Consider the following 12,445-nt stretch of genomic DNA (forward strand, 5'->3'; position numbering starts at 1 on the left):
TATATATATATATATATATATATATATATATATATATATATATATATTTAATTGAGTGTCATCTCACTAAAAGAGAAATCATGTCATCTGTCACTAAATCGCTGTCAGCTGCCAGTAATTCCATGGCAGATACCAGTAAAAATAAATAAATAAATAAAAAATAATAATAATCCCCCCAAAAATGTTGGCAGGTAAAATAATAATAATAATAATATTAATAAATTTAAAAATCAAGAGAAGCTTTGTCATCTGTTATCAAAAGAGAAGCCATGTTATCTGTCACTAAATCTCAGGCAACTGCCAGTAAATTCCCTGGCAGATGCCAGTAAACTAGCAGCAGGTGCCTTGGCATGTGCCACGGCAGGTGCCACGGCAGGTGCCACAGCGGCGTGGCAGGTGCCACAGCAGGTGCCACAGTGGCATGGCAGCTGCCAGTAAAGGTGCCAGTAAATCCCTAGCAAGTGCCAGTAAACTAGCGGCAGGTGTCACAGCAGCATGGCAGCTGCCAGTAAATCCCTGGCAGCCTTCAGTGAAGCCAAATGCAGTGTGGCATCTGACACCTGAAGTGTCAGTATGCCTGCCGCTGCCGCAATTTGAGCCTGCTGTTTCTCCAGCAGGGCCGAGCGCAATTCCGTTTTATTGAATGAATCCCTACAAATGAAAGATTCACTTCTCACCTTTTTTTTTTTATAGGAAAAATGATAAATAGCTTAATCTAAGTATAATTTATGTCATTACACGTGTATGTAAAGGTAAGTAATATTAAATCTGGACTGTTGTTGAACTCTAAATGTTATCTGTTCTGATCACAGAATCTAAACTATTTTCTTTAAAATAAGAAACTGAATTACGTCCATTTAGGAATTCCTTAACTCTGTAGTTAAGGCTGGAGTCAACACTTATTTCCAAAAGTGGGAGGACCGTAGAGTGACCTATAAGAGTGGAGGAAGGAGTACGCAGGTCGACTACATTCTGTGTAGAAGAGGAAACCTGAGGGAGATTGGAGAATGTAAGATTGTGGCAGAGGAGAGCGTGTCCAGACAACATCGAATGGTTGTGTGTAGAATGACTGTTGTTGTGAAGAAGAGAAAATGGTAAAATCAGAGAAGAATACCAAATGGTGGAAGATGAGGAAAAAATCATTTTGTGAGAAATTCAGAGAGGAGCTGTTAAAGGCTCTGGGTGCTAAGAACAAGCTTCCAGATGACTGGTCAACCACAGCAACAGTAGAGATATTAGACATTAGAACATTAGAAAGACAAGTAGGAAGGTACTTGATGTGTCACCTGGACAGAGAATGGATGATAAGGAAACCTGGTGGTGGAATAGTGAAGTGCAGGATACCGTTCAAAGAAAGAGGTTAGCCAAGAAGAAATGTGACGGTGAGAGGACTGAAGAGAGGAGACAGGAAAATAAGGAGATGGGACATAGAGCAAAGAGGGAGGTAGCTAAGGCAAAACGGAAGGTGTATGATGATCTGAATGGGAGGCTGAACACTAAAGAGGGTGAGAAGGACTTGTACCGATTGGCAAGATAAGGGGATCAGGCTGGAAAGGATGTGCAGCAGGTTAGGCTTGTTAAAGATAGGAATGGTTATGTTCTGACAAGTGAGGAGAGTGTGATGGGAAGATGGAAGAAGTTTAAGGAGCTAATAAATGAAGAGAATGAAAGAGAAAGAAGAGTAGAGATCAAAGACACTGTGGACCAGGAAGTGGGAAAGATTAGTGTGAAGTTCAGAAAGCTCTGACAATAATTCAAAACAGGAAGGTTTGGAAATGTCTTGGAGAGATGGCAGTGAGGTTTTTGACTCAACTATTCAATGGCATATTTGAAGGTTAGAAAATGCCCGAGGAATGGAGAAGTGTGCTGGTGCTCATTTTTAAGAACAACTGTAATGCACAGAGCTGTAGCAACTACAGAGGAATTAAGTTGATGAGTCACACAATGAAGATCTGGGAGAGAGTTGTGGAAGCAAGACTTGGACAAGAAGTGACTATGTGTGAGCAGCAGTATGGTTTCATGCCAAGAAAGAGCACCACAGATGCCATTTTTGCTTTGAGAATGCTGCTGGAGAAGTACAGAGAGGGTCAGAAAGAACTCCATTGTCTCTTTTTGGATTTAGATAAAGCATATGACAGGGTGCTGAAGGAGGAGAGTGGTATTGTTTGAGAAAATCTGGAGTAGCAGAGAAGTATGTTAGACTGGTACAGGACATGTATGAGGACAGCAGGACAGTGGCGAGATGTGCTGTAGGAGTGACGGATAGCTTCAAGGGGGAGGTGGGAGTGCATCAAGAATCGGCTCTGAGCCTCTTCTTGTTTGATCTGGTGACGGACCGACTAACGGATGAGGTCAGGCAGGAATCACTGTGAACTATGATGTTTGCAGATGACGTTGTGATCTGTGGTGAGAACAGGGAACAGGTGGAAGAGAACTTGAAGAGGTGGAGGTATGCACTTAAAAGAAGAGGAATAAAAGTCAGTCGTAGTAAGACAGAGTACATGTGTGTAAATGAAATGGAGGCCGGTGGAACAGTGAGGCTACAAGGAGCAGAGGTCACAAAGGTGCAAGACTTCAAGTACTTGGGGTCCACTGTCCAGAAAAATGGGGAGTGTGGTAAAGAAGTGGAGAAGAGAGTCCAGGCAGGATGGAGTGGATAGAAAAAAGTTTCAGGAGTGATTTGTGACAAAAAGGTGGTAGTTGGAGTGAGGACAGAGGATGCAGAGGACAGAGTGAGATGGAGGAGGATGACTCGCTGTGGCAACCACTGAAGAGCCACTTCCTTAACTTTTATTGCTAAAGTTATCAAATGGTTGTTTAACAAGAAACAACAGAACAGATAATAAAATTTCTGAAATTCTGTTCTGGCTTTTAACTTCAGTGTGCCACCACAGGATTTTCAGTAGCCCCCACATGGCCACCCCATTAATGCATTTCTGAAGGCACCACTGCTATACATTCGGTTCAGCCAGAACTACAGCTGCTCCACTGAGGAGTTGCTGGCTGAGGCTGTTAAAAATATATAACCATCTTTACAACTGTTCAAGCAAAACAGAAAGATAGTCAAATAAAGAGTCTCTCGTAATGAGAGTCAGAACTCTTGAAAGGATTTAACACAATTATGTGTTAAATATTTTTTCTAATCAGCTGTGGCCCAAACAACAGATTTTCTGATGTAAATTGTAAAAATGTTTCACATTCATACAGTAACGCTGTGATCACAACCGCTGTTTAGACTAGACCGCAAGACTTTGAACTTGCTGTTGTTCCCATGCCAGGTTACTAGGTGGCGCTGTGAGGCGGTGCAGCACATATACAGTACGTTTCGTTTCCGAGACTGACAGATTTAAAAGCAAGCAGCACAAACGGTCCTCTGCTGTCTACTGCTGCTCATTCAGGTGGTAAGAGATGATCAGGAGGGAGGTGGGAAGAGAGCTTGCTCACATGCAAAAATATTTTTAATAACTGTTTTTGTCCATAATCTTTGTTTGTAATTGTTTAAAGCAAAAGGTAAATCAAAACTAATTTGAATATAGGATAGCTGTACTCACAATCATTCATTTATGTTTTTATTTTTTAAAATAAATCATAGAAAAGCTGAAGTTTATTTGACCAAACAGCAGAACTTGTCTTGTTTTTAGGACAACAGAGTCCACATTGGTCCAAAGATGGAGATCCGGGTTGTGACTCTCGGGCTCGACGGAGCAGGAAAAACCACCATCTTGTTCAAGCTCAAACAAGACGAGTTCATGCAGCCCATCCCCACCATCGGTAAAGACTGTTCGAAGGACTAACAGCTTCACACGTCCCTCTGAACACTAATTCAATATCTGTATCTTTTTCCTTCATCAGGTTTCAATGTGGAGACAGTCGAATATAAGAATTTAAAATTCACTATCTGGGATGTTGGAGGAAAACACAAGCTCAGACCCCTCTGGAAACACTATTATCTGAACACTCAAGGTAGGTTTTGTTCTTCCAGTGCTCCAGTAACAATGTCCAACATGTTGTCCAGCCTTTGTAGCATTACAACATCCTCTCTGCTGACAGGTGATTCAGATCCGCAAAGCTCATTGCAGATTAACAGACACTTTATGAGGCTGTTGCTTTATGAAAAGTGAAATGTTGACATTCAGTTCAGTGCCTGTGCTGCATTTTTATCTAGCTCAGAAAGTGTAGCAAGTTGCAAGTACCGTAAAACATAAAGCTGCAGGAGGCGATGAATGGCCCTCCGCTCCGGACCATGTCGTTTTAAACATTTAAACACTGCCACATCTACACAAAGACATGTCCTACATCTGGCAGGAGAGAACAGATGTGGCTGTAAAATGGGGCCAGCACTCATGAGTCCAACATTAAGGACCATCATCACCCTGTCACTTTGTTCAAAATTAGACTTCCCTGATTTCTGTGTAAATAACAATTTCAGAAGATCCCCCCCCCCCCCCCCCCCCCATCATGGACCAAAGAGGGGGACTATGAAATACTCTCTGTCCACGTGTCCATATGTCTGTACATATTCTGAGCTTGATAACTTGGGAAGTAAATAGAACCTGACCAATACATGTATATTGGTATTTTAGGCCAATATGTGCCTTTGGGAACAAAACTATCAGTGAAAACTGTCCCATTATGTGCCGATATAAACACTTTTAATTTTCACCCCTAAAAAGCTGTAAATGAGCCATGTCCTTACTTGCAAATGGCGTAATTGTACAATGTATCCAGCAAAGGGAGCTTGTGAACTATTCAAGTTCATTTAACTTTTTTAACATTTAACTTTCACTTTCAGCCCAGCTGAAGAGCAATAGTGTGTAGTGTATGTAGTGTGTTTTGCTGCACAGACCATGGTTAGTTTATTGTAACTGATCTGTAAAACAAAAGAAAATCACCCATAATAAAATTCACTTCAATCCTCCAGCCAGCTTGTCATTAGCTACATGCCTCTGCAAGCTAATGTTTAGTGTAGGCTGCTGCCTTGTAAAACCTTAACAAGAACAATAAATCTAATGTAGCAGTAAATATATATTGATGTTAGTAACATTATCTTTGTCATCCTCAATGAAATGCACTGACTGAAATCTTTACTTCTCTGCAAAGAAAAATAAACTGCTGCTGCGGTCATTACTAATTAGACCTTCACCATACGTTTAAACAATGAACAGGAAAGGTGTTGCTTTGTTTAATTTATATTTTTGTAACACACTTGAAAACTTCATGGTGACTAGTGGAGGATAGAAAATGTGAAAATCAGGTTAGGAAGACTGTTTCAAGGCTTGAAGTGTTAAAACAGGTTTAAAAAGGGGTGTTGACTTGGATTATGTTGGTTATCGGTTACCCAGTCGTATCAGTACTGGTACAACAAAATGTCCATATCAGTCAAGCTCTAGAAATAAGTGAGGTACTGACTTCCATTTTGGTGTGTGGCTACAGCTAGGTGAAAAAAGGAATTGTGTAGCCATGTCAAAGTCCAAGATGGCACCTACCATACCCCCCCCCCCCCCCCCACACACACACACACACACACACATAAAACCGTCCACCTCAATCATTTTATATTCCTTAAAAGTATAATTGCCTCAAATGATTGGATGACTGAAGATTAACCTATAGAGGCCAAGGCCACCATTGGCCACCCCCTGGCTCCACCATTGCACCTGGTGTTGGATAAAATTGCTTCCTGCACTCACCAGAATCTGTGACTGCTCTGCCTTGGACAAGGAAAAAAATTTAAAAACCTCCCTCTCCTTGGCGTAGTGCTTGTTTGAAAAGTGATGTCTATCTTCTGAGCAAGTGTTCTGTGTAATGTAATGATTGCAGGTTTGCACAATATGCCATAAAAATCCAGTAATTTTGATGTTTCCGTCTGAGCCATACTGTTTTCACTTCTTCCCTGTGCTGTGTTGTGCTGTGTGCAGCGGTGGTGTTTGTGGTCGACAGCTGCCACAGGGACAGACTCATGGAGGCACACAGCGAGTTGGCCAAACTCCTGACGGAGAAGGAGCTGCGAGATGCTTTGCTGCTAATCTTTGCAAACAAGCAGGTCTGTGGAGAAATGGCTGAAACGTGCAAAATCGAATCTTGCCTTTGCTCAGGCGTTCACTGACGCTGCATGCTGCTGTGCAGGATGTTCCCGGCGCCGTGTCCGTGGAGGAGATGACGGAGCTGCTGAGCCTGCACAAGCTGTGCTGCGGGAGGAGCTGGCACATTCAGGGCTGCGACGCTCGGAGCGGGATGGGTCTCCACGAGGGGCTGGACTGGCTCTCCAGACAGCTGGTGGCTGCTGGGGTCCTGGATGTAGCCTGAAGATTGCACTTACCCCCTCTGCACATACTGACCCCCCACCCTAAAGCCCAGCCTCTGAGCTCAGCTCAGCAGCTGTCTAAAACCTTAAAGGATGCAGTTTAAAGTTTGACTCTCATCTTTCTTTCTTTGTGCATCACTGTGGTCAAAGAGAAGGGAGATGTAAATACTTCCTGTGATTACATCAAACCGTTAATTATCTTTAAATGTGTCCGGTCGACACAATCAAATAAAGTCAGACTGGCCTCATCTAAAAATACAAACTCACAAAAAGTCATGTGGTTACTTATCATCGCCAAAGGATTCTTTGTAAATTTTTATTTTGTTGCCTTGAAAGTTGAATTTATTGAGATTTTTAATTTGATGGTTAAAAAAAAGTTACAAAATTCAGTTGGGCCAAAAATTTGCAGAAAAATAATTGTCATAAAGCACAAACATGAAGAACAGTGTTTATGTTTAGTCCCTACCATGAAGTCTCTGTGTCCACTCCTTCAGTTCCAGCTTCAGGTCTGTCTCCAGGACCCATGTCCATCTAACGTGGACTCTTTGTCCCCTCATGTCCAAACGTCTGCAGATCCTTCAGTTTTGGACGGTTCTGCTCGTCTTTAAATCAGACCTGAGATTCTCAGTTGGCCTGTGGTCTGGACCTTCACCTGGTTCTCCTTACCCCAGTGGAGCGGTCTTTACGGTGTGTTCAGGGACATCATCCTGCTGGAAGCTGGACCTCCGTCCCAGTCTCAGATCCCCGAAGACTCCAGTTCCTCTGGAGAACTTCTCTGTATTTGAACTCCCATCTTTTCTTTGACTCTGACCAGCTTCCAGTCCTGCTGATGAACCCCCCCACAGCGTGATGCTGCCACCGCCATGCTTCACTGTGGGGATGGAGTTCTCAGCTTTATGACAGGCGGTAGGTTTCTCTTGATGTTTGGGACCAGATCCCAACCAGTCCAGGTGTTTTTCTTTAATCAGTGTCTTTTTTTTTCTGTCCACTCCTCCATGAAGTCCAGCTCTGAGCAGCTTCTAGTCCTGTGGTCAGGTCCTGACCTCTCCCAGCTCCAACACCTTTGACCTGCTGGTTTCTCTGGTTACCTGCTTGGTGAGGTTTGGTGGACGAGCCTCTCAGCAGGTTTGCTGTAGCAGCTTCATCTTTGTTTCCTAACGATGGCCTTAATGAAGCTCTGAGGGGCGTTTCAGAACTGACCTGTGTGGAGAGTTCCTTGGTCTTCATGATGCCTCCTGCTTGGCGGCAGCCTGCAGTGCTTGGAGGTGTTGATTCTGGGGGCTCTCAGAAGAGGTGGATCTATAAACTGGAGCTGGTTAAACTCGTTCTGTGGCTTCAGGAGGAGATGGTTCAGACCACATGGCTGAAGACTTATGCACACACCACTCTTCACTTTTATACATTTTAAATGTTTGAAAACGAGCTATCTGCATTTGACTTGTATATGAATTATTTTAGTAGAATTGTTGCTTTAAATTGAATTAAAAATGAAATTCCAGGTTGTAAGGTCATCACGTTCTTCAGACACCTCCTCTCATTCATTTAATCCTAAATGCTCCTTTAGTGTCCGACGGTGTGGATTGTAATTTCTCTCAGTAGTCTGAACTCGATCCACAGTGCTCCATGTTGTATCTTATATTTTGGTTGGATTCAGGAAGCTTCAGAAGTTCCTGAGCAAAGTTGAGGTTAGAATGAATCCTTCAGGCGTTGCCTCGTCTTCTAATGTAAGCTGCAGCTGATGCTTCTCTAAATTTTCTGTGCTTGTTTTGTTTTTAGGTGTGTGAACTTATTTAATAATCCCTGCTGGGCCTAAAGGAGGTGCACTGTCGGCATTTTGCTTTGACCGGAGCGTAGTCTGTTACAGAGTGATAGTTTACAGACGGGTACGTGACATTTCTGTGATTCTAGGCTGAACCGAGGTTGTTTTTAACGTCTGCTTTCTGCCTCCGTTTTGTGGAGCGTCTTGCATGCAGAATTCATAGAGCGCACTTCATCTGCCGATTCATCAAGTTTGCATCTGGGAGCAAACAAAACGCAATGTTACCGGAGTCATGTGAAAGTACTTTGATGTATCTGGAGTGCGTCCCCGTGGCACAGCTTTAACCTTCAGTGACGTAATGTGAAACTTCTGGACATTAAACCCAACAGTCTGAGGATCCATCGTTTGAGTTCGACTTTTATTCATTGCTATGTAATGTATACTATTTGTATCTATGTATAAAAAAACTACAAATAAAACTGCATGTGTGAAAACTGGTTGGTTTTCTGAGTCTAAGCACAGCACGCTAAACTTTTGTTACCTTTGTGGACTTGATGACAGCTTTTGTAATAGATGGACGTCTGATGTGAAGGTGTAAAATAAACGATTTGACATCACCTGTTTGGATGGTTTCTTCTGTTTGCAGCTTCAGACCAGAGGGAAACTCCTACACCACAATTTATTCGCTTTAACTAAGACCTGGTTGTCTCTGTGTGTCCCTGTGATGGACTGGAAACCTGTCATCACTCTCGCATATGGTGATTTCTGGACATGGACACCAGTGACCCGAAAAGAAAGAAGCGCAGAAAGATGATGGATGTCCTTTATGAGCTCACTTGGTTTTAACTTTTTAAGTTTTTATTTTGAACCTTTTTTTTTTTTTGGTAAAGTGCTGTGATTGTTACCATGGTTTCCTGCTTCAGCGCTGAACCTTCTTAAGGTTCCTAAGACCCGGTTTAAAACTCGGGGTGACCTGTCCTTTCAGGCCGTAGCCCCCCGCCTGTGGAATGCCTTGCCCCTGTCTCTCCGTGTGAACGACTCTGTTGATTCTTTTAAAACGCAGCTTAAGACATTTTTATTTCGTCAAGCTTTTAGTTAAATGTTTTACTGTTTTTTCCAGCTGTTTTTACTGTTTTTATTAATGAGTTGTTATTATTTTATTTCATTTTAAGCTTTTATTTTTTATTGTTGTACAGCACTTTGTGATTGTATCTATGATAAGTGCTATATAAATAAAGTTTACTTACTTACTTACTTACTGCTTTTATTTTTTTGCATCCCAAATACTTGTTGTTTTTAACTCGTCAATTATCTTTACCTGCTCCTTCCTTTTCGTAAGTCCATCACCATCAGGGATGCAGAGACTACCAACCATTCACTCTCTCTCGCACCTAGGGACAATTTAGAGTTACCCATCAGTCTAACACACGTTTTTGGTCTGTGGGAGGAAACTCACATGCATGGAGAGAACATGCAAACTCCACCCAGAAAGGCCCCAGACCTGGATTTGATCCAGCGACTTCGCTGACAGTCAACTGAGCCACCGTGCCGTTTTTAACTCGTACTTTTGAAATTTATAACGTCACAAAATGTTACCTGTTGAAATACACTGAAATATATTTGAAAACTTAAAACATCTGCTTCAGGATCCACATCTTCATTTTCTGTTCCTTAAGCTACTGTTTAGTTCATTTCAGCTTTAAGATACGGTTTTGCTAATTTTAGTTTTTTGACATTTTCCGTGATAGTTTTCGTCTTTAGCATTTGGCAAATTGCAAAACTGTTGCCAATTTTAACTTTTGGCTACAGTTTTACCTCCTTCCAGTGAGATGAGACGTGCCTGAAACCTTCTAAAGGGAGGAGTCCAGGTCTCATAAGCAGATGAACCACCTCAACTGACTTCTTCCAATGGGGAGGAGCAGCAGCAGCTGTACTCTGAGCTCCCGCTAGATCAGGGGTGTCAAACACTTACACAAGGGGGCCAAAATGAAACCCTTTTTCAAACTAAGGGACAATTTCAGAAACCACATTAACTCAAGTCAGATACCCAACATCTTTTCTTTGTCACAGTTACAACAAGAGTTTGATTGGTCTCATTTGATGTTCTCTGTTGTGCTTTCAACATCATAATCAAAGATGACTGAAAAAAAATTCAAGAGATAGAAGTATATTACATTTCACTTGTCGTCTTGGGGGCCAGATCTCAACGAGGGCCACATTTGGCCACTGGGCCTTGAGTTTGACACATATGGTAGATGATGGGAGCTCCTCCCTCTCTTTAAGGCTGAGCCTCCCTCATCCTACAAAGGAAGCTCTTTCAATTCAGTTCAAAAATACTTTATTAATCGCAGAGGGAAATTTAATGTTGTAACTCGTCATCCTGGTTTCATTAAAGAGTTGTTCTAGATGCCGATGGCTGTGGGCAGGAAGGATCTCTTGTAGCGGTGTCTTACAGCAGATCTGAAGAAGCCTCTGACTGAAGACACTGTTGTTGTATGACAGTCTGATGAAGAGGATGCTGAGGGTTGTCTATAATGTAATATACTTGATCAAGAAAGCTCATCAGAGACTCTACTTCCTCAGGCGGCTGACGAGCTGGTCTGGGAAGCTCAGTCCTCACCTTCTTCAACAGGTGTGCAGTGGAGAGCATCCTGTGCTCCAGCATCAACGTGTGGCATGGAGGCTGCACAGCTGCAGAAAGAAAAGCTTTGCAGAGAGTGGTGAAGGCTGCACAGAAGATGTTGGAGTCAGCCTCCCCACCATCACAGATATCTACACCTCCAGATGCAGGAAGAGGACCACCTGCATCATGAAGGACCCCACTCACCCAGCACACACACTTTTTGCCCCACTCCCCTCAGGAAGGAGGTTGAAGAGCATTAAGTGTAGAACCACTAGACTGAGGAACAGCTTCTACCCTGAGGCTGTTAAGACTCATGAATCTCTAACTAGAATAATCACTGTGAAAAACCACATCATGTTGCTGCTGATCTGTTTCATGTTGCTGCTGATCTGTTTCATGTTGATGTGTTCATACGTGCTCATCTGCTCACACAGACTCATGTTCATGTTTGTGCTGATGTTCAATGTTTTCATGTTATGAGTGCTTAGTGTATATTTAGTTGATGTTTTTCTTAGATCATATCTTAGATGTTATTACTGTTTTTCTTATACATTTTATTGTTGGATGTAACTGGGACCCAGTGTACATAATTTTGTTCCATCACATGTACCACATGAGGTGCAAATGACAATAAAGAAACTCTGACTGATAACGTTCTTCATTTTATGAAGAATCCTTCTTTGAACAATCATCTCCAAAAGGTTTTAAGAGTCCCCAGAACTGAGCCAGCCTTCTTTATGAGCTTGTTGATCTTTTTAAGTCACTTGCTCTGGTGCTGCTCCCCCAGCAGATGATGGCAGAAGAGACAGCGCTCTCTACAACAGACTTGTAGAAGATATGCAGCATCTTGCTGCAAACACTGAAGGACTTCAGCTTCAAGAAGTACAGCCTGCTCTGTCCCTTCTTGTAGACCCTTCACTGTTGCATCTCCAGTCCAGTCTGTTGTCCAGGTGAACTCCAAGGTATTTATCCTTCTCCACCACCTCCACTTCTTCTCCCATGATGGAAAGTGTTGAACCTGTTCCTGTTTCTCCTGAAATCTACAATCATCTCCTTTTTTTTGTTCACATTCAAGATGAGATGATTGTTTCCACACCATGCCACAAAGTGGTCCACCAGTTCCCTGTACTCAGCTTCTTGTCCATCTCTGATACACCCGACTACTGCAGAGTCATCAGAATATTTCTGCAGATGACAGGAGTCTGTTTTGTACTGGAAATCTGAGGTGTACAGAGTGAAAAGGAATGGTGAGAGTACAGTCCCCTGTGGTGCTCCTGAGCTACTGACCACCTGGTCAGACACACAACCATTCAGTCTCACAAACTGTGATCTGTCCATCAGGTAGTCATTGATCCAGGTGATTGTTGATGCCTCCACCTGAGTCTTCTGAAGTTTCTGACAAAGCAAATCAGGCTGGATTGTGTTAAATGCACTGGAGAAATCAAAGAACATGACTCTCACAGTGCTGTCTGCCTTTTCTACATGACAGGGAGTTTGCTGAAGCAGGTGTATGATGGCATCTTCAACTCCAAGTCCACGCTGATAAGCAAACTGCAGTGGGTCCTGATATGTGCTTGTTTAGTCAGGTGGACCAACAGAAGTCTCTCTAGGACGTTCATGATGTGGGATGTTAGGGCAACAGGTCTATAGTCATTGAGGACTGATGGGTGAGGTTTCTTTAGCACTGGAACAAGGCAGGATGTTTTCCACAACACTGGAACCTTCTCCTGGGTCAGGCTAAGGTTGAAGAAGTGCTGCA

General features: G+C 42.7%; 1 protein-coding gene across 1 annotated transcript in view; it reads left to right on the forward strand.

The window, feature by feature from the left end:
• The window catches only part of trim23 (tripartite motif containing 23), a 17,791-nt gene extending 9,271 nt beyond the window's left edge, over positions 1–8,520 (forward strand). The window contains exons 8-11 of the mRNA XM_037692254.1: positions 3,642–3,771; positions 3,853–3,963; positions 5,919–6,043; positions 6,127–8,520. Of these exons, the coding sequence (XP_037548182.1) occupies positions 3,642–3,771; positions 3,853–3,963; positions 5,919–6,043; positions 6,127–6,306 (546 nt within the window). The 3' untranslated portion in view covers positions 6,307–8,520. The remainder of the gene's footprint in view (positions 1–3,641; positions 3,772–3,852; positions 3,964–5,918; positions 6,044–6,126) is intronic.
• The last annotated feature ends 3,925 nt before the right edge of the window (positions 8,521–12,445 follow it).

Source organism: Nematolebias whitei, chromosome 18 (genome assembly GCF_014905685.2).
Source record: "Nematolebias whitei isolate Nwh7 chromosome 18, NemWhi1, whole genome shotgun sequence".
In the NCBI taxonomy this organism is placed as follows: domain Eukaryota; kingdom Metazoa; phylum Chordata; class Actinopteri; order Cyprinodontiformes; family Rivulidae; genus Nematolebias; species Nematolebias whitei.